Consider the following 22,736-nt stretch of genomic DNA (forward strand, 5'->3'; position numbering starts at 1 on the left):
ACTGAGGAGCGGCCGGGTCGGCAGGGGCATATATACGGTGCCGCAAAGGCGCCACGCCAGGGGGCGCCTGCCGACCCGCCGGGTGTTGCTAGGGGAAAATTCTTCCGACGAACGTGCACGTGGCGCGCGCACACCTACTTGGAATGAATATGAGCAAGCACTCGAAGAAGAACATATGTTTCACTAGCCTGGTTTTCAGAAACGGTTGAACCATTTTGGCTGGGGGGGAATTCAGCCCAAATGCTTAAAGTTTGACAAAATTATAAGTAACTGAAAACATAATCTTTATAATAGGAACTGTCAGGCAGTCTTAATAATATGTGGGGCTACTAACCCCAACTATAATACTCAGATAACATAAAGCTAGACTGATTATGCAGGCTGCCCTAAGTAAGAGGTGATACATAACTGCAAAAGCCCCTGAGCAGACCAGACAACAAATTATGTCTCTAAGAGCCATAAATCACTTCCTGTTACACTCATGCTCCTGGACTACAACAACAGATTGCTTTCTCCTCTGTTCCGTATCAGCTGTGACGGTCAGCATATCACGAGGGGCAGAGTAAAGGCTCTGCTCACAACCTGCCCCACAATCCCCTCCTACCTGTGCAAGTGTAGGAAGCCTAGGCAGGGGACTGAGGTTAAAACTTTATAACCTCTGACTGCCTATGGAGGCCCATAACGCAAGCTGCAGTCTCACCCCCAATAGCTGTCATACTGTTGAGTAAGAAGGTGTCACTCTTGCATAGTCACTTTTCTAGTCATAACTTTAAAACGTTCCTAATTTTGTTGTACTAAAACAGTGGTTTCACTTATGAAAACAAATAAAAACTAGATTAGATTACTGTTCACTACTTAAATTCAAACTTCCACAGGAAGGAAATTCAGAATGAGCACTGACATGCGACTGTTTACTGTATGTCTGGACACCTTCCTCTTAGTTCACATCAGACTGATTTCACAAGTGCATGCCTGTTGAGATGCTTCCCAGGAACAAAGCAGTGGGGACTGAAAATGCAAAGCTGTACAATGTGAAGAACTCTGCAAAATACTGACTGGAAATATCGGGTCAATAAATACTTAATGGAAAAATTGTTATATAGATCACTGAGATGATAGACTATAATAATGGATCTGATTAATGTACTATATGTTAATCCAGAAATCACTGAAAGAACACATACTAGCCATTATAATGTGTTATGTCAGCATTTTGTATTGGCTATTAGAGGGTTGATAAAGATAATATCTAGAATGCATTTCAGCAATCTGAAGAACAGCTATTTTTTCAAACACTGATATTGGTATGCTCAATGTTCTCCCACTTCCTTTGGAGGTACTCAATGTCCCTGACACAGGGGATCAATTCTCACATTCTGCCTTTACACCCAATACTCAAGGCTCATGCTGCAAGCTGAGAAAGAGTGAACAGAACCCAGATATGAATGATGCAAAAGCCCTTCTCCCCAACAGAAGCTGATCATATTCCTTTTAAGGGAGCAAGAACACAGGATTTGGAATCAACTCTGTCTCCCAAGTGGCAGTGCAGAGTTATAAAAAGTCCAACAACAGGTGAGTTTTTAACTGAAACAAACCACCAATACCCTATTTCAAGGTGCAAAATAAATGCCAGAAAAATATCATCTTTAGGGCCACAATCCTGCATTTTGATTTACAAAAGTGAATCACTCCACCTGCCTGGAGCCCCACTTGGTGGACCTCCACACAGGCTAACTGCTGTGCCCATAAGCACCACAATGTAGGACAGGGGCCTTAAAGATTAATCACCACCCTAATGTATTCTATTTGGGAGTCACACTGCAAGTAAAACCTGGGCAACTCAACTGAAAAAAAAAAATCTGTAAAATTAAAAGAAATTTGTTAACAGAGAATGTATGTTGTTTCAGCTAAATGTGAATTCTTACTATTGAGTCATTTAAAAGATTTTTTTAGATATCTCTATTGGTTCAGCACATCAGTGTCACACAAAATACTATGAACAGCTTTTGTTAATTCTAGAAAGCACTGTTTCTTTCAGTAGAAAAAACTCCTAACTGATCCTCAAGGAGTTGCAAGAGACAACTCCTGTGATTCACCACTCACACACCCCCTCCATCAGAAGCGTTGCTTGTTAATCCAGCAGGAAATAACATTTGCCAGGATTGACAGCTGTGGATTTGTATTCAATTTTCAAATTAAAAATCAATGACAGGGTCTAGTTCAATAGAGCTGTCAAGTAAAAATGAGGTAAGTAAAAAACCTGCAGCCATTCTCTTGTACATGTATTTTGGATAATGGTAACAGATGCCTTTAACTATGCTACAGCCTGGTTGGGAGATATAATGGCAATAAGGCTGTGAAAACATTTTCTTCTGAAAGTATTTAATTCTTGACATTTCTTTAATTCTAAAGAGCACAAATATAGTCTCTTATTTCTGATGTAATCTATTAAAATATTTTACAATGAAATTAAAGACACATGTAAAAGTGTTCATAACAGCGCCAGCAAAAAAGTGATATAAAATGTATCCTAATACATATTTCATATAAGCTTCAGTTATGGCCCTGATCCTGCAAACAGATCCAGTGGCACAAACCCTCATGTTGGGGTCCCATCGGTGTAGGCTCAGAGCCCATGTTGTGCAGTTCAGTTTTTAATTCGAATAAAGGAAAGCAAAGATGGAAAAGATCTAATACAACAGGTCAGCTAGCCTATCATCCTGTGAGTATAGGATTGTTTCTCACAATACACTTTCTAGCACTTCAACCACTCAACATTTAAGAGCCCCAAGCAATGGGTTTTCCACCAATTTCCTTGAGGTTCTCTATTCCCCAGTCTAATAGTTTTTACTAGCTCAATTTTATTCAGTTTGAATTTCATCGCATTAATCTCAGTTTAAAGCCCTTTATAGCTCCCTAAATAATTCTTCTTCTTTCTTGGTGTTTACACCGTTAAGCAATCGTGGATGGCTGTTTCTCCCAGCTCATTGATTTGGCAAGGAAATTAATTTACCCCTAAGCTATTCTACAATTGTCATTTGAAAAAGATTAAATACAAAGCATCAACTTGGCTGCTGTTTACCTGTACGAAGTGATTCTTTTCAGGTTTGTAATGGGAACGTCATAACCACACTCTTCTAAGACTTCGTTGCATGCAATTTCCTCCAAAGAAAGTCCTGGCTTGTCTACTATGCCAGCGCAGAGTTCATAGGTCACGCCTTCTGTAGCTGGTAAGGGATCCAACAGAGGACACCAGCTATCCTGGTTTTTACTTTGAAAGTCTTGAGGATGGTGCCGTTGCATTTCACACATGTAAACAGCTAAAAAAAATGCAAAAGAAAAAACAACTGTGCTTGGAAAAGTCTACTACTGCAATACCACTTCAAATGGCATAAAAAGACTCCTTACTCCAAGTGAATTTCACCATGCAATTTATAACAAATCCAACTAATAGACACAATAAATCATGCAGGGCTACACTCTAAAAATTGTTCAGCTGCCTGCATTGGTGTGTGTGCCAAAAGAAAAAAAAATCACATTAAGACACATTTGCACATAATCACTTTTACACACAAATGATGGGTTTTGTGTGGATAAATTCTATGATTTGCATACCAAGGTGACAGGCCACAATAACTACCCATATAAGCAACTGGAGCATGCAATATTTCACATCTTTTGAAAATCCGTTTCCACAATATATTATAAAGGTACACAAGTGCTAGGAGATGTGGGTATTTGAAACTGCTCAATTGTGAAGCATTTACTACTGATGGGGCAATTTTTAGTAAAAATGATAAAAAATGAAATAGCAGTGGAATTTTTGTTTTCTATTTCATTTCTGTGAAATGGTCCTTTGAACATTAGTTCTGCTTATATTGATATGGAAATCTCATACATGCTACCAAAACTAAGTGCAGCTGGTTGAACCCAAAAATCTATTGTTCAAAACAACTACCATTTGTTGGCCAATGTACATATCAGGGTTTATTTTAATCTATGCATTTATCTCTGCTCGAAAGTTGGTCTGTACATTTTGTACCATGTGCACAATGATGAATTTTTCAGCCTGTCAACTCAGCTGTTATTTGGACAGGGTTATGAAAAGCATGTATGTTTGTTTGAAAAATCCTCTTTTGAACATATAGTTCCTTGCACAGATTCTTGAATGGAATTTGCAAAGGACCTTTTGCATTAATCTAGAAACAGCTGTCACTATAATACACTCCTAAAGGAAATACTAATTCTACAGTCTTTAGTCAAAACTCTCACTGATATCAGTGGACATTTTTCCTAAGTAAAGCCTGCAAGATTGGGTCCTAAAACACAGAGAAGCAATACCAAAAATATAGAGCCATTCAAACTTTCTTTTACAGATGAAGCTCCATTTGCTTCTTCTTTGCAAAGTTTCCCATTTTCACCCCCTTTCTTTTATTAACAAATTTGATACTAATATAGGAAAAACATGATATTTAAATGTTATAAAATATCCATCATGAAAACTGTTACTTTATTTAATAATCTGATATCCAGCATGAAAACTGCTGTTTTATCTAATAATCTATGACAGTTATTATACCTTAATAATGGTCCAACGTTTCATTGTCCCTTTTTATCTTTGGTTATAAAGGAATATTACTCCTAAAGAAGTAGCCCACTACTGAGGGTACTTGGCTTAAGTCAAGGAGATCCTGAAGACACATCCTTAACTGGTGTAAACTGCCATAGCTCCAAGAGGTATGACAATTTACACGAGCTGAGGATCTGGCTTTATTTGTTGGATCCTACTGAGCAAATCTGGGGGAATTTTTAATGTGTTTGCTCCAACATCCAAAATCTGAATTTGACTCAGATGGTAAGTATGGGAAAAGATCCAAAACATTTCTTTCTTTAATTGGGAAAATGCCATGACATGGTTAGTGAGGTCAGATTTCACTAGCCTTGACTTCAGACAAGGCAGCTCCGATACACACAACTGCAGTTCAGCTCAGAGTTACTCTAACAAATTTCACAGGTCCATGACATGCTTTTCATGGCAGTATATTTGGTAGGGTCCTAATCATAAATCTTGATTAATGATCCAGCATGTAGGCAAGATTTGTGGATTCTCAGAGTGGAAAGTCCTAACTATGTGAGCTCCTTCCAGTGCAGCCGTGGCACAGGGAAGAGAGCTAAACTGCCTTAGTCAAACTAGGTGATAACTGTTACCCAAAACAAGCCCGTTCAAGTAACTGAAACAAAAGGTTTGCTTGCTCTCCAAGGAAAAAGAGGGAGGAGTCAGCAGTACAGATTTGCAGAGGCTCCTGGAATTTAGCAAATTAGGGAGGGAACTGGTTTGCTGTTTAAATTTTTGATTTCTTTTTGTTTTCACCAATTGTTTTGGGAGCCCTAAGAGGTAAACCTGGCTGGTGACAAGCCTTGGGTGCTATGTATTTTGAGTCACTGGAACAGCAAATACATACAACCCACTGAAAGGTTGTTATATGTAAACTTGAAAATTCCATGGTGTATATTTAGTGCTACTAACCCAAGTCTTCTCCAGATACGTACTGTTTAATTGTATTTGGAAAGATGTGGTCCGTTGACTATCAAATTAATGATATCTAGAGTCTATCTCAATGGGGCATCTGTAAGGAACTAAAGTGGAAACCACTGCAGCATTCTTTTAGATTTTCATTTTAGCAGAAGAGTCAATTAGTCCTACCCTCTCGTCTGTCTGGGGAGGGGCAGACACATGTATACAACAGTCACATTTGTAGTAGACACACATAGTGATTTAAACTGCTGCTGATCATTCACAAACTCTCAAATATCTATAGAAACATGCCCTTCCCCTATCCTCTTTCTGATGGGATTCTGACAGGGGAGCAAATAGGACACACAGAGAGAATCATCACTTAATTTATGCATTTTTACAGACAGCATGGCAGATCATCCCCCGGCAATGGAAATCTAATCCTATTACATATACTCTGGTGGGAGTGGGTATGAGCAGTAGCTGCACTGGAACATTTGACTGCCCATTTGCACAGAAGGCCAGCCATTCTGAGCACATTCAGGGCCCTCTCTGATCTCTGTGAGACTAGACCCTCTAGAGTGAGCAGAATCTGACACTTCCACGGAGATAGCATACTGGAGGTATCCAATTGGCCAGAACACTTACAGTATTCCATTTATTCAATTTTCTCTATTCCCTTTGCTTATGGACCAACCTAATTTCATATTATCTAGCAGTTTAATGTGTTTCTCTTGTCTTGAGAAATTCATCCTGAAAAGAATCTATTACACTATTTTATTTGCAAAAATAATGAACTTTATTATGCATTAGACCTGATTCAAAGACAAAATGTGTCCAGCTCTGTCTTGCATAGTATTAAAAGGCTAACGTGTGCATTGAGCCTTGTGCCCTCTGCACAGGAGTGAATTTCGTAAAGTCATTTGAAAAAAAACATCATAAAAGATATTTGCAGTTACAGCCACCTAAGAACGCCATACTAGCCATACTAGCAGTTTCTATTTGGTTGCAAATAAAAGACATAAGGATTTTAAATAAGCATATAAATAAATCCTATTCCTTACAATAGGCAACAGAGTGCTGAATGGAAAACATGAGCTACAAGTTACAATATTGTTGCATTATACTAAACTGCCTGTCAATCACTATAGGCAAGTGCCCATGGTAAGAAACTGCACCAGAAAGTTTCCAATGACATCTACCAGAATGGTCTTGAAACAGTCTCTTAGCAACAGAGATAAAAAGAGAAATATCTTTTAGATTCTCTCTCTCTCTCTCTTTTTTTTTTTTTGTTAAAATCAACATGCTAGGAAAAAAATATATCTTATTTTTAATCTCCAAAAAAATAAATATTGTCAGATAACAATTGATACAAAAACGCTAAAATTAATTTAAATAGATTCTTTCTTAAGGTATCAACACCTCTTACAAGTAAGAGAGCCAATAATCTACCTATTACATTGCAGTATACAATAAAGCAAAAACATATTTGTGCATATTGTATCAATATTCCCTAATTTTGAGGTTTGTTTTAAATTCCCAAGTATATATTGCCTCACATTAGATAAGATTATATTTTTTTCAAATAAGGAACATAAAACTTAATGATTCAGGGCATAAACCATCTGCTAATTACCATAGGTCAAGAAGAAACTTCCTAAAGGAGCAGCTTATTCCATAATTGCTCACAACAGGGCTGCTTGCAACTTCCCCTGAAGCACGGCAGTAGCTAAAGCCAAAGACAGACTAATGGACTATTTGGATCACTGGTTTCATCTAGTAAGGCAATTCCTATTCTGTGGAATTCTGATCTAGTGAATAGAGTGGGCTATAGAACAAAGGAATAGAATATGGAACAAAGATTTTATCACCACAACTATCTGTACACCCCCAACTTTTAACTGCTAAACCCTTAATAGCTTGCTTCACTTGAGAGCAAAAGTAAAGCTAAAGGAGAGGATTACCTGGGCGGAACTGCTTCACCACAACAAAGCATTGCCGAGAGGAATTAAATATCAGGATTGAGACACTAAGGAAGAGGGGGAAAAAACACATCAATGCACTCTGAATAAACCAGTATGGATTAATGCAGTATTATTAACCTTACATCCCATGAATTTTATTTTTAACTATATAGACATGATGTTCAATACAACAAGGGCCTGATCCAAAATCCATTGATTTCAGTGGATTGAGAATCAGGCCCAAAACCACAGGTGACTTTATCCACTCTTAGGTCACTTTGCAGGGGCGGGGGGAGACCAAGAATACAGTTATTAATTATAACAGCCTGAAGAGCTTCCAAATCAAGTTATTTCTGATATCAGGGACAGATACAGGCTGTAAAACTGGAGTCAAATCTTCATGTGTGCACCCTAGCACTCGCAAGGAGCCCCACTGAAGTCAAGGACTAAAAATTCCACCTGCTTCCTGGGACCACTTGCTTGTCTATGGCTTTAAAACAGACACCATTAACCTGAAATCTAGTTATTTGCAAAATCAAGTTATAAATCGTTTCAGCTACTACCAGTTTTTTGTGGTTTCACAAATTATTTAAAGATTTTTTTCTCCCCTATTTCTATATGAAAGCCTCACATACAACTGACTAACTCACCATATCGGGAAACAAACTGACTCTTCACAGAGTACCGAAAAAGTAGAGAATTATTTTTCTCTCTCTACTATAATGGAAAGAAATTAATCTTAGGTTTTATTTGTAACACATGACAACTTAACATTTTCAGATGAAAGTGTGATTGCTAATTGATGTCCCTTTAAAACTCACAAAAGCAAGTTTATATCACTCTCATCATCATAGTGTCAGCCCTTCATTTGCAATGCCAAAGTGCAGTACATATCACTGGAAAGATAATTTATTATTCAATGAATCATACAGTTCTTCAATCCAGTGAGTTAAGTTAATGATGGAATATTTGCAGTCAAGTATTCAACAATATTTGAAATGTAATTATGATAGTAAATCCATAGTAAAAATGTACATACAAACACACACTTCCTACTCTTTTTTTTTTTTTTTTTAACAACAACTACTAGGAATATAAATAACTAAAGAAACAACCAAGATACAAAATCTTTATGAAACTTTAGCAATATTTTAAATTCCATCTTATGTCAAAATGATCATTTAGAGCATTTCTATAACAAGAGTAAGTTATCCACATAGAAATCTCTTTTAAACTAGACCTTAATGTACATACTGGGGTACTAGATGCTGGAATTTGTCTGACTCCTGTGCAGGGGCAAAAACAACTTCTCACCCACACCAATATCAATCTCATTTGGAAAGATAACATAACTCCAGCAACTAATGCACACCTCCAAATCTACAATGTTGTGCAAAAAAAAAAAAAAAAAAAAAGTGCCCTATTCTCCCAGTCATGAAGTCCAATCCTGGGCAAAGTGTACCTTTGTTACTGCTCTTAAAGTCCATAACTGGGCAAACCCACGTGAAACATGCTAACATCTATAGTGCAACCATAATATAAAAGCACATTTACAGGACATAAGTGGAAATGTTCAGCTGTCATTGGAGAAAGTTGATAATAGGCCTGCCGCCAGTGAGTGCTGCTGCTCCTATTAGAAACCTGTGTTTGGCTCAGCTGAGGTGATACATGGAGACATCTATTGGATACTGATGGCTCCTGCCCCAGATGTCATTTGCAGGGTAATTTAAACTGAGGGACACTGCTTTTTTGTGCTATGGTCCATGACTGGATTTTTTTTTCTGTTTACAGATAGGAGATTCTCTCTTTGAATATTAGGCTATTAGCCAAATACTGTGTAAAGACAGAAGGACTGAATTTAAGTCTGAAGCTGTAAAAGATTTCCGTTTGCTGGACTGCAGTGTATTATGTGATCTTCCACAGCGTTGTTCTTTGACCATTTTCAATTTCTCTTTCTTTTTTTGGATACTATTCTGTCCGTATAAGAGTAATTTTTTTGTTTGTTGCTCTATTAAACTTCTGTGATAGACTGTACCTCAAAATAGCACCCTAAACCCCAATATTCACCACTGTTACATGATTAAGTATTACAATATGTTTTGTACAAAGTATCTCTTGTGAGGCATAATTTGGAAAGTTATAATCTGTTGAACACCACTGTTTGCTGAAAAATGTATATGAAGTCATGAGATTTTGCTATATGTTTGTTACTGAAACATTTTGTAAGACTGGGAAATGCCCACAGACCAGCTCTTCAGTTGCAACAAAGGAGTGACCAACATCCAGCCAGGTGTTAAGCAACCACCACTGGCCATTCAGGGCCCTTCACCAGCAGGGGAATTGTAAACAAGAGATTTACAATTCACATGAAAGACAGTTGCTTGAGCACATACACCATGGGGCTGTCTAACCCCCATGACACAGCAACCAGGTTTCCAGCACCTGGAAGACAGTATAAAATAAGGGACAATGACATCGACACTTTACCTCTCTTGTCCCACCTACACTGAAGGCAACAAGATCGTTTGGAAGACAAAAACATTTGGACTGAGGGGAGTGTTCCTAACTGGAAAGGCTACAGAGTGGTGTAGCGTTTTGGGGTAAGAGAAACTTTATTACTTTAAATTTGATTTAGCCTGATAAAGTTTAGGAATTAGACTGCAATTTTATCATTTCTTTTTGTAACCAATTCTGAATTTTTATGCCTATATCACTTATCTTTCTTTAGTTAATAAACTTATTCCAATGTTTTATCTAAGCCAGTGTGTTTTTGATTGAAGTTTGGGGAAAACTACTTAGGTTACAAAGGCTGGTGAATGTCCACTTCCCTTTGACAGAATAACACACTAATTAATGAGCTTTCATTGCTCAAGAAGGTCTTGAGCAGTGTAAAAGGCACATTTCTGGAGTGTAAGACTAGGGCTGCGGCTGGGTGGAGAATTTGCTGGTGTTGCCCTGTATACAGTTCATGAGTGGCTGGGGAGAGGATTCAGGTACATTGCTGGGCGTGCTTCTGCATGCTGATGGCTGAGTGAACAGAGCCTGTAGGGTTTGCTGTTCACTAGCATAGTAATGTAGGAGACAGCCTGGGCTGGAAAGTTGAAGGGGGCACAGTGGTTCCATAGTCCAGACTGCACCCTAGGGCATGTCACAACTTCTCTTCTTTTATATTGTGGCTACAAAACAGTGTAAGTCACCTGAGAAGTTGAATCAACAGGGTAAAGTTAGATGGCATAGTGGAGACCCTTTGAAGGACAGACTAGTTTCTGAGGTTGTATAGCCTTCCTTACACCCCTAATACAGGTCCAACCTTTACTTTGCTTGGGCCTCCTTAGCATCTGGAGAGGAAGATATCACATTAAATAACTTACATCTACTTAGGAAAATGTCTAATAGCTGATCCTTCTAAGACTCAATCATCTGAGATATCTATGGAACAGATGGGAAACTTAAAAACAATCTGTCAAAATTAAGGAACAAGATCAAATTAAACTGGAATGGAGTAGTACCAAGTTATTACAATTGTCTGTCTCTCATACCATCTTGAGACAGAAAGGCACAGAGATGCCACAGATTTGTAGAACATATTTCTTCATTACTTTTAATTTTCTCAGACTGACAAAATTCTGAACACTATGTTTATAGCTTTTTTAAAATTATGGCAGATGAATTCTAATGTTTCCTTACACAGCTTGAGAGTCACAACCTAATAGGTTAAGATTTAAATCTCTCAGAGATGCATTTGCTACAATAAGAGTGCAACTTGGTACGATTTTTTTAAAAAAAGCCATCAGACCTCATCCTTGAGAGTTTCACAGCTTATGATGAGGCTTGTACCTTTTTACTTGTGAAACTCCATGTTACTAAAATCAGGGGATCAGGTATTTGAAAAATCCGCTGAGTGGGGGCCAGATCATTCAACTGGATTTCCATGGGTAGATCCCTGAGCCCACAAAGAGCTCCCACTAAATTCAATGGGACTCCATGTGGGTGCAGTAGCCACGAGTCTGGATTCAGATGCAGAATCTGGCCCTCTAAGGGTACAAAAACATCCTTATGTTCCTGAATTTTAAATCAGTTAAGCATGCAGAGAGAGAGAGAGAGAGAGAGAGAGAGAGAATTTGTTTTAAAAAATTACTCTAAAGATTTTTTGGATGGTGTATATATACTGTGGAATGGGCCTAATGTGTGTAAAGGCAGAATTGTAACGGTGTTTGATTGACCAAATATTGTAACTCATTTATATGCATGTTTGACGTTTCATAGAAATTTCTTAAAATAGCATTACAGTTAACTTTGGTTTAAAGTAGTATATATAAACAATATAGACTTTAAATGATAAAAGTAATAACAGTAAAAATGGAAATGTACACAGCAAACCTTGTGATTAATGGTTGGCAGCATAATACATACAAAATTTACCCAGCCCAAGATTTATGTTATTAGAGCAATGACACAGACCCACAAGAACAGGAAAACTGTAGACTTTCCTTGGAATGTATGAGGTCTGCACAGAATTTAATCTGATATTGACATCAAAGACCCTAGTCTAACAATAGATTGTGTGTGCACACATGGAAAAAAGATGCACAGAATTTCTTTGTTGTTGTTCTTCCTTTCCTGGAAAATTTAATGGTCATTCCCAAGGAAAACTCATTCCAGGTGTAAGATGGTAGCTCCAGAACCACTCCCTATCATTTTAAAAAAGTTACAGAGTGAACATATGACTAATATACTGGCCTCGCTCACCCTGTGGAAGGAGCCTACAGGAAAAGAAAACTCCTCAAAATGCTCCCAGGATCATTCCAAGAGCAAGCTAGTGTTTGCTTCCTCTCAGAATGAGATACCAAGCCCCACAGATCACCTTGGATCTGAAGGAGGGTTAGGATTCTTCACAGTAACTGTGACTGCAGCTGCCCTAAGGACTAAACTTAGCAGGGAGGACTGGCAGAAAAGGTATCATAAGCTAGTACAAGTGATGACTGCAGGGTTGGTGGGAGATCGCATGCCCCCTTCAGCTGCTCATGCCTCATGTCCATTCCCCCTGTGATTCCCAAGAAGCAAAGCTGTTCAGGCAGAAAATCATCTGTTCCATCTGTGTGCAGGGTTCACTGGGATGGTCTGGGCCACTGGTTTTATTTTTCCATAAATATATGAAAAATTAGAGGTGGCTTTATCATGATCTAGGTTCATTTAGTCCTACCTCAGCACAAGAGACTGGACTTACAATAAATGATGACTTGGACTCAGTGTTTAAATATGGCATTTGTTCAAAGAGAGACCAGTACTGACAGGCCAGTAATGACACTTATATAGCACCATTCAGCCAAGAATCTCAAAGCTCATTACAGTCTACCATTTAATACTCCTGAGAGCATTCTGTGCCAAAAAATTAAAAACTCTGCACCACAAAATTAAAAATTCTGTGCACAATATTTTAAAATTCTGCAAATTTTATTTATCAAATAAATGTGGAGGCTCCAACATAGCATTGGGGAGCACAGGCCACTGGCTGCAGAGGTGGGAGATCACTGTCCAGCTCTCCCCCAAAGGACATGGACTCAGCGGTGAGGCTGCACCCAACCCTGCCATAGCACAAGGACTGGGCCTGCCCCAGAAACACCCCAGAGCCCTACCTCTCTGTGCCAGGTGCACCAGGAGTGGGAAGGCAGGTTCAGCAAGGCAGGAGCCAAGTGTGGAGGGGCTTAGCATGGGGTGTCCAAGTGTGGGTTGAGAGGGCTCTGTGTTGGGTGCAGGCGACTCAGTGGGGGATCCGGGTGTGGGGAGGATCTGGATGCACAGAGGCTTGCTGGGGGGATCTGGGTGCAATGGTAATAGGGCTCTGCAGGGGAGTCCAGGTGGTGCTAGTTTGGGCTCGGGGGGGNGGGGGGGAATACAGCTCAGCAGAGGCACCTGGGGGGGTTCAGTGGGGGGGTCTAGATACTGCAGGAGTGGGGCTCAGTAGGGTGGGGATCCAGGTACAGCTGGTTGGGGACTCAGTGAGATGGGGGTACAGGTGGCTCATCGGGGTGCTCCAGGTGCAGGGGGAATGGGGCTCATCATGGAGATTCTGAATGCGGATGAATGAGGCTCAGCGGGAGGGTCTGGGTATGAGGGGGTCTGGATGCACAGGGGTTGGGTGGATGGATGAGCAGCTCCCTGTACAGAGATCCCTCCCCCTGCAGCTGAGGAACAATGGGTGCAGGAAGTGTGTGCGTGTGTGTGGAGGGAGTTTGCAGAGCTTCCAGCAGCTGGGGGAGAAACCTGGGGGTGGGTCTGACCTGGCCCCAGATGCCATGCGGGGAAGAGGAAGTCCCATCCTCCGAAGCCAAGCCAGGACTAGCAGCTGAATCCAGCGCAGGGTAGGAGCCCCCAGCTGGGTCTTCCCCAGTCTCGCCCCCTGCCTCACAGTAATTTACCTCTCTGCCAGGTGCCCTGGCCACCTGAAACATACTACTGGGGAGGGTCGCATGACAACTCTTGTGTCTTTCCTTTGCTTCTCCGTCAGAAAGTCATTTTTCTGCAGGAAGCAAAGAAATCTGCTGGGGACATAAATTTTGTGCATGCACAGTGGTGCAGAATTCTCCCAGGAGTAAAAATTTAAATTTCACACCCTCTGAGATAGGCAGGTATTTTGCTTCTTATTTTTAAAAATGGGTAAATTGAACTTAAATTACTTACCCGTGGCCACACAGAGCTGGGAACAGAACACAAGAATCTAAAGTCCCAGTCCCTTGGTACAACTCTTTTTAAAAAAAGATACTCCCAAATTTAAGACTCTCATTAATAGGAAGGATGTTCACTCTAAATGCACCTTTTATTGGCCAAGAACTTCAGCTATAAATTTTATAATTGTATTATTGGACTAGAAAACTTTTTGAGTTATCACCTTAACAAAAAATCTGGCCCAACTCTAAATTCCTTGTAATGGTGGAAGTTGACACATTTTGTGACATTCCTAGAAGTGGAATCTCCAAAGGGCTATATTTGAAAAAGAGTAAAGATCTACCAATCCGACACTAAGAGGAATACAAAGTCTGCTTAGTCCATTCCACTGAAATATTTTTTTCAAATGCAAAATTCAAATTTGCTTTGCCAAATCCATTATCATGTTTATTTCAGGACTGTCAGTATGTTTTTTTGGTATGGGCACAATTTCACCATGCAGTAATTTGCTTCATAATCTGCTATCTTGATTACTTGGGTTATAGTTAATCCATAAGCAATTGCTAGCATTTACTAATTGCTTTTCATATGTTGGAAACAAAAAACTTGAAAAATCTCTTAATGGAAGAAAGGCCTTTAATGGCCCCTAGGTATCATAACAATGGGAACTTTAAATGCATATGTGCAAAAATATATACTAAATAATAACAGCAGCTAAAAGCAGCAGTGTCAGCGATGGCTCATGTCTTCATGAGAATGAAACAGGATTCCCAGAGGCTGGAGACCAGGTTTCTATAGGAGCTTATACTAATACTATACTAAGTAGTTGATGAGGTAATAGGGGCAAAGAAACTGACCTTTCCTTAACTCTAATCATTATCAAGGCACCTCAGTATCACATCCTGTAGACATCTAGGATAATCTGATCAATATGGAATGATCCACACTCCCCCACTACAAAAACATTAAAAGCAACCACTTAGTAGTTTTCTTCCTCAGACACTCATGATTGTTTTACTAAAAGGTTAAGAATCCAGTAGGCTTTTTAACTGATAATGAATATGATTCTTGCAGGCCACTTTCAAATAATATTCTGAAGCACTTAGTGAGGGCATTAGGCAGAATACATTACTTTGAGTATTACTGAGCATTGTGTGGGCACTCAGTTGGCATTGGTCTGAGAAGAGAACAAAAAATTGTCAGAGCTGAAAATGCCTAGGAAAAAAATACCAAGATGACATGCAGAACTAAATAGGGCAAAGAACAGAATCAATCAGAATCTTAATTCTCAAGTGATATCCAGTGTTAAGAATCTTCTTTGTGCAGTACACAGAAAAAAGCCAAGCACAGCATGCAGCCTCAGAGATCTTTGTAGAAATGACCTTTTATAGACTTGATCCTTGTGGAGCACTTTTGGATACCAAAAACTCATGTAAAATGTTTTTGCCTAGGTCGGCTTGAAAGTGAGCCAACATACCAGCACCAATAAACCAGATAAGAAAAAATGAAGGGGAAATAAAATATTTTAGTTTTGCTTCAAATATTTCAGTTTTAAAGCATGATCTTGTTTTTTCTTGAAGTTTCAAGACTTTGGCTTTCTTTGCTTGCCCCCATATCAGAAAGTGGAGCCCAAATTCTCCATATGTTCTTCCTATTGAGTCCATCTTTAAATTTAGTAAGAAATAAAGTAGCTTTGAGAAGTAAGCTACAGTCAGAGAGGAGATGAAGAGAAACTGCATAATTTTACCATTCAACTAAGAAATGTCTATACATGCAATTTTAAAACTTTTTTTTTTTTAAATGAAGTTAAAATTTCTATTGAGGTCTAACACAATCCCAAACCTGTCACATTCTTAAGTATTTTTTGGGGTACAAACTTCAAAGAAGCTCAGTTCACCTAGAACAACCTATCCAAAAAACACTTTGTGAACACAGAAGAGCAGGCAATTGCATGAAGACTCTAGATTACTTCTCAGCTCAACTCTTCATTTCTTCAGAATAATATTTGGAATTTTCCCTGAAATGTATAATGGGATATATTAAGTGCTATCTTCTTTCTTTTATCAGGTACCTAGAAGTTTAAGCCAGAAAAAACACAGTCTTTAAATTTTCAGAAGACTTAATAAAGCTGCAGACTTCGATTTATCCTTCGATGCAACTCCTTTAGTTTCCCAGAACTTTAACTGTAATACAGATAGCCTTGAGATTGAATGCGTGTGTGCATGCATAATCTTTATTGGTTCATTTAAATCTTCCTTCAAAGCATTTTACATTTTTCAAAGGCCAACACCAATCCAAACAGATGCTTAAAATGCAGCCTATCACAAAAGCAAAGCTATAAGCTTCTGACAAAAACATTCAGCCTTTCATACTAATCACAGATAAAGTGGATTTGGCAAAAGATAATTAGAGAGGTCTAAAAGACTAATGAATTCTGATGACACTTCCAAGCTATTTTCGAATATTGTTTAAATATAGTTAATATTAAGTAAACTCTGTATACAAAATGAGACAAGCACATTTACGAAAACAAACATTACTTTGAAAAAAATGAAAAGGAAGATTTGTCCCACTGTAAATCTAACTGCAGCAGGAAGTTGCTCATGACACCATAAAGTAGGAAGCATATGTTTGGTTAATCACTAAGCTGGTGGGAGAATGAATTGTAGCAATTATTTAAGATGCGTTAACAATTCCATCAACATATATATAACTTGAAATATAAATTTTAACTACAGTACCTACTTGTTAAGCACCAAATACACAATTTTTTTAATCAGTCCATCTAAGAATGATTTTCAGTAGAATTTTTTAAAACATAAGCGGATCCTCACTACCACCCTATTCCTACATAATAAAGGAAAAAATATAGATACAGTCAATTTTACCTCATTACAGTGACTGAGCCTGACCTGCGGATGTAATCAAGTACTAGCCAAAGCATAGCAACCCTCCTGTAAAACTGCTGGCCCATAAACAGAAGCCTTACCAAGCCTCGGCTGAAAACCAGGCCCTAAGTACACCTCTACCCTGATATAATGCGAGCTGATATAACACAAATTCGGATATAACATGGTAAAGCAGTGCTCCGGGGGGGCAGGGCTGTGCGCTCCAGCAGATCAAAGCAAGTTTGATATAACACAGCTTCACCTATAATGCAGTAAGATTTTTTGGCTCCCGAGTACAGGGTTATATCGGGGTAGAGGTGTACATATTATTTGAGAATATCGCAGGCAAACAAATAATATAATTATCTGAGCTGAAATATGTACTACCTTCTGTACCATCACTTGAAACACGATAATGAAAATGCCTCTCGTCATAATCTGGCAAACCTGAGGGCATTAAATTACAGAGAACAATATGATTTGTGGTATAGCAGCATGACATGGCACATAGCAGCACATGTCAGCCAGCAAAAACATATAACTGATGTATCATATTAGTTTTCATGTTAAAATAAATTAATTCTTATACAAAAGGAAGACAAGTGAAATTTCACAATATGTCATAATACATTCGTACATAACATAGAAATACACACAGGATGAAACTGACTTCATTCACAGACAGCACCAGTGATCTAGCATAGGGAACAGGCAGAGGGATGGTAATCCGCTCCCATAATGTGCTCAGAGCATATGGCTGCAATGCAGTCTCCACAGCTGCTTGGTGCAGCCAATGGGCTGGAAAAAGTGACCACAATTCCTTCATGCCACTTGTGTAGTTCTCGTGACCCGTAAATCTTGCCTGCCCTCACAGCATGAAAGGGGTGCAGAAATCTCCTAGTGAAGCTGCTCCTCTGGCAGTGCCCCTTCTCTCTGCATTGCTCAAGGCCACTGCAGGGCTTGGTGATGCAAAGGGGCCAGGTCAGACCCCCTTCACTGAGTTAAATTTAAAGTATGTTGTAGTGAACTGAGTACATATCTATTTTTTCTCTTTCTGTCTATAATAGCTTTAAGAGTATGTTTCAAGAACCTTTTTCTCTATACATCATAGCAGTTGAGAAGCACAGAAAATTTCTGTGGGATCTGCAGGAGACTATGGAGTGTAATACGGATTTCTTGGACTTCCTACAGACCTTGCAAATCCTTCCCTGCAAGCCCTTCAGGAAAACTGTATTTTTCAGCAGTCTTTGCAACAGCTAAAGGATGAAGACTTTTTATTAAATATATCAAGTAAGATAGTGATTACTTCTGTAACCATAAAGTGAATTTATCCCCTACTGAATTCTAAAAGGAGGTGATTTTTGCCCGTCTTAAAATATTCAGGCATGACTTCATAAAATTTTCCATTAAGAACATATATTTAATTAAGGGACTACTAATAAGCCACTGATCAGTGACATCTGACGTGTGTTTAGAATTTAGGTAGGAGCCACAAGAGTACTTGTAAGAGAATGGTCTTTATTGCCTGTCTCTAGTCACATGACATTGTTCAGATTTGCAAAAGACTATAACCCAGTTACGTGACAATGTCCACTGACTCCAGTGACTAATGTTACAGTGACTTCAAAGTTGTTGTTTTTTTTACATGAAGTGTGCTTTATGTTGATTTTTTTCATCTGTTTAAACTGGTGAACTTCCATCACCTTTGCTTTATACCAATTCACACCATAACCTGAAAGCTATTCTCTTACGTGTCAACCACTGCACTGTATGTTTACGTTCCAATTCTACATCTCATACACTATTTCTTATTCCTGTTTTTATCACTGCGTATTGACCTTCCTAAATTCTGTATATTGTTCTACAAAGTTGATGAACACAAAACCAAAGTATTACATTTCAAACTCTTAGTGTACTAAATATAGCAGCAGCAGAGAATCCTGTGGCACCTTATAGACTAACAGAGGTTAGTTAATCAGGGAGGATGAGGCCCTGTTCTAGCAGCTGAGGTGTGAAAACCAAGGGAGGAGAAACTGGTTCTGTAGTTGGCAAGCATGTGTCTGATGAAGTGGGTATTCACCCACAAAAGCTTATGCTCCAATACATCTGTTAGTTTATAAGGTGCCACAGGACTCTTGGTTGCTTTTTACAGATGCAGACTAACACGGCTACCCCTCTGATATTAAACTCATACTTATCCTGATTTCAGCAGAAGCCTGTCAAGTTCTTTGGGGCCCCAACTGAGCAAAACATTTAAGCACATGCTTAAGTCCTGCTCTATTCAGCAAGGAACTTCGCTTTAAGCACACACTTAAGCGCTTTGCTTAATAGGGATGGAATGACATCTGCCTGTGTATTTGTAGCATGCCTACTAGAATGAGGCCCTCATTCTGAATGGAGCCTTTGGGTTCATCCACAATATAAACAAAACAACTTCCTTTTATATTTAGTTACAAATTGCTTTATTTATGTTATAGTGGTGCCTAGAGACACTAGGGACTAGAGCCCCACTGTGCAAGGTAATGCACACACATATAATCTAAGTAAGTGGACTAACATTTAAAAGTGCTGAGCACCCAACAGCTTCCACTGACTCTGATGCAAAGTAATAAGTTTCCAGCACTTTTGAAAATCAGGCTCCAATTTTAGAGAGCACCTAAGCACTTGGCTAAACATCCTGCCTGCGCAATGATGCTTCCCTGAATCAGGGTCATTTTTAGGTGCCTACATATTGATTTGGGAACCTAATGTTACACTCTGGGTGAAATCCTGACCCCACAATAGTTAACAGGAGTTTTGCCATTAATGTCAATGGGGCCAGGATTTCACCTCAGTTTTGAAAACGTGCTTCATTAACAATATCGAGCCTTACAAAAAACCTCAGGATGTCCTCTAACTACAAAGATCTATAGGCAATGCTATTTTAACAACATAACAGAGACACTGTTATAACATTTTCAGCTTATTTAAAAATGACTTCCTATAGTTTATAACTATTCTCTCCCCTCCCCCTTTTTACAGTTTTATTCCTTCTCTGGGCATCTGCAAAACAGCTTTGTACGGTTTGAGATATTAGGATTCAAATCTAAATGTACAGACTAGCAAAGGGAACCCCTACTACAAAAATAATTATCGGTTTAGTTACAATCTGGTTTTGTTGTGTTTTTATTCAATTTTAGAATACTATAGACTAATTAAAAAAGCACTTTTCATAATATTAGTGAAATGATAAAAAAATAACATTCCCCTCCCCCCACAATTTACAACAAAATGGAGCACATTTATTTTGTGCCACAAAAACAGAGACAACCAAACAATTACACATTAGCAACAAATCTCCAACTATAAAGAAAAGCTTAGCCATATAACCAGCACAAACTGTTCTACTAAAATCAGGTAAAATAACAGTTTTCAGTCAATTTACAGCATTTTGTACCCATTTATGGTTGGTCTCATATTCATGGATAGGGCGTATGTAAGAAAACTGAAATCTTGCAAATAAAGGAAGCTTTTGTTGTTCCTGTGAAATGACATAAGTTGAATTTAAATTGTTTGTGAAACTAACATTCTACATTCTACAGTTTAACACAGTAATCACTAAGAAGTTAGGATGGCAGCTGTTGTACATGTTAAGCTAACAAATGTTACGTGACCAGAGATGAATGGTGTGACATGTGGCTGTAGACCTTTTATACAGTCATGTTCCCAACTATTTAAAAAATGTCCACAAAAGTCCTTTAAAAATAATATTCTCAAGAAGTTCATGGAAAACTGGTCCTATAGTACTTATCTCCATCCAGCTGTTTATCATTTTGTTAGTATGCATAATCTAAGATTTACATTAAAAAATAATCATATAAGAAGCAATTGCCTTTGAGAAAAAAAATTATTAACACTATGACCTGAAGCTGGACTAGTTTGTCTGGAACCAGAGGGCAAGTATTACATGTCCAACAATCAATTATCAGTCCAATTTTTTGTATCTATGATCATAAAATCTACATACATACCCATAAGTAAGTAGAGAGAAATCTGTTTGTCCTCTAGATAGATTTCAACAGTCAGTGTGAACTGTAATATTCAAATATCAATCCCTTTTATCCTCACCTTCAAGTACTGCAAAGACTTTTTTTTTGATGGATCCAGATATGTCTAATTTTCAATATTCTTTCTGTAACTCATACCTTTGTATCCTCCATTTTGATAAAAATTAATATATGCAAAGGCCTGCCTGGCTGCTCCTACCACTTCATTCATCTCTCAAGTAGCCACATATGACGCCATTTACTAGAAGGGTCCAACTGAGTCTAACACTGGACAGTTTCCTGAAAGCAGTTGTTTTACCTGATGATCTCACATCATCAAAGCAGCTTCCCATTTGACTTCTAGTAAGGTCAGTTCAGTAAAACATTTATTACTTTAAAAGAGCTGGGAAATTCGTTAGTCTAATTTTACCCTTATTTTTTATTCATGAATTTTTCAAATATCAGACCTGAATTTTACAAACTAGTTGGAAATTACTCAATGAATGTTTAAGCAATGGACAGCTCATGAATCAGGTCTGCTGCATGTATTCTCTATTTGTTATCAGCGTTATGTAAATTGGGTGGCAGGATTAGGGAATTTTTATGAGATTATAATCTTTTCTTTTCAAGGTCACTTGAAGTAGGCCTTGCCTGATACATCATTGCTAGATTAATTAGGCTACTGTAATAATAGGACTTGATCAGACTTAAAATAGAATTTCTTACATCACATGTAAACCAAATAATTGCACATGGCATATTTTCAAACAGTACTACATTAAAGTACACTGGAGACTTTAGTGTGCACCAGCAGAGTCTACATCAGTGATTCTCAAACATTTGTACTGGTAACCCCTTTCATATAGCAAGCCCCTGAGTGGGATCCCCCTTATAAATTAAAAACGCTTTTTTAATATATTTAACACCATTATAAATGCTGGAGGCAAAACGGAGCTTGGGGTGGAAGCTGACAGCTCATGATCCCGCATGTAATAACCTCGCGATCCCTTGAGGGGTCCCGACCCCCAGTTTGAGAATCCCTCGTCTACATGAACCAAAAGTGTGCTTCAGAATTCTCACCCCCATAGCGTGCATTACCCCATTGTGTAGATAATTCTTTTTATTCTCTGTCTTAAACTGTGGGTCTGAAAGAGCATTTTATTGAAGATGACTAGTATTTGCAAGCATCACAGGAGAAGTGGGCCTTTAGGAGGGATCTAAATGAGGAGAAAAAGGATCTGGCACACTGGGATTGGGATTGTTGAAGATAATATTGAATGAAATAGGACACATAGGTAAAAGAAAATAGACATGAGCTCATTTGTTCAGATTTACCTGTCATGTGTCCTCATAAAGTCCCAAAACTTCATAGTGCCATTCTAGAAAAAAACAAAAAAAATCATTAATACAAATTAGTCCCCAGTGAAAATTGGCTACCTGAAATCAAACATCATTTTAACAGCAGCAAATTCCTTCCTTGGCAAAACTGGCTGTATCTGGAATACATTTATTGATTTTTGACCACAAGAGTAGTGTTGCAGGAACAACTATTTAATTTTCAACTAAAAACTGGAAAGGGCTGAGGAAGGGACTAAATGCTTACCTACCACTTTGTAAGAGCAAAGGCAAATATGTTGCAAACCTGTGCCTAAAATAGGCACCTAACTCTATATTTAGG

General features: G+C 38.5%; 1 protein-coding gene across 3 annotated transcripts in view; it reads right to left on the reverse strand.

Moving 5' to 3' along the window:
• NUDT14 (nudix hydrolase 14) overlaps nt 1–22,736 on the reverse strand; it is an 82,165-nt gene that overhangs the window by 16,564 nt on the left and 42,865 nt on the right. For all 3 annotated transcript variants that reach the window (XM_075065716.1, XM_075065717.1, XM_075065718.1), the window contains 3 exons: nt 22,394–22,437; nt 7,480–7,544; nt 3,083–3,320 (listed from right to left, as the gene is read on the reverse strand). In XM_075065716.1, the coding sequence (XP_074921817.1) occupies nt 3,083–3,320; nt 7,480–7,544; nt 22,394–22,437 (347 nt within the window). The remainder of the gene's footprint in view (nt 1–3,082; nt 3,321–7,479; nt 7,545–22,393; nt 22,438–22,736) is intronic.

This window comes from Chelonoidis abingdonii, chromosome 4, assembly GCF_003597395.2.
Source record: "Chelonoidis abingdonii isolate Lonesome George chromosome 4, CheloAbing_2.0, whole genome shotgun sequence".
NCBI classification, from domain to species: Eukaryota; Metazoa; Chordata; order Testudines; family Testudinidae; genus Chelonoidis; species Chelonoidis abingdonii.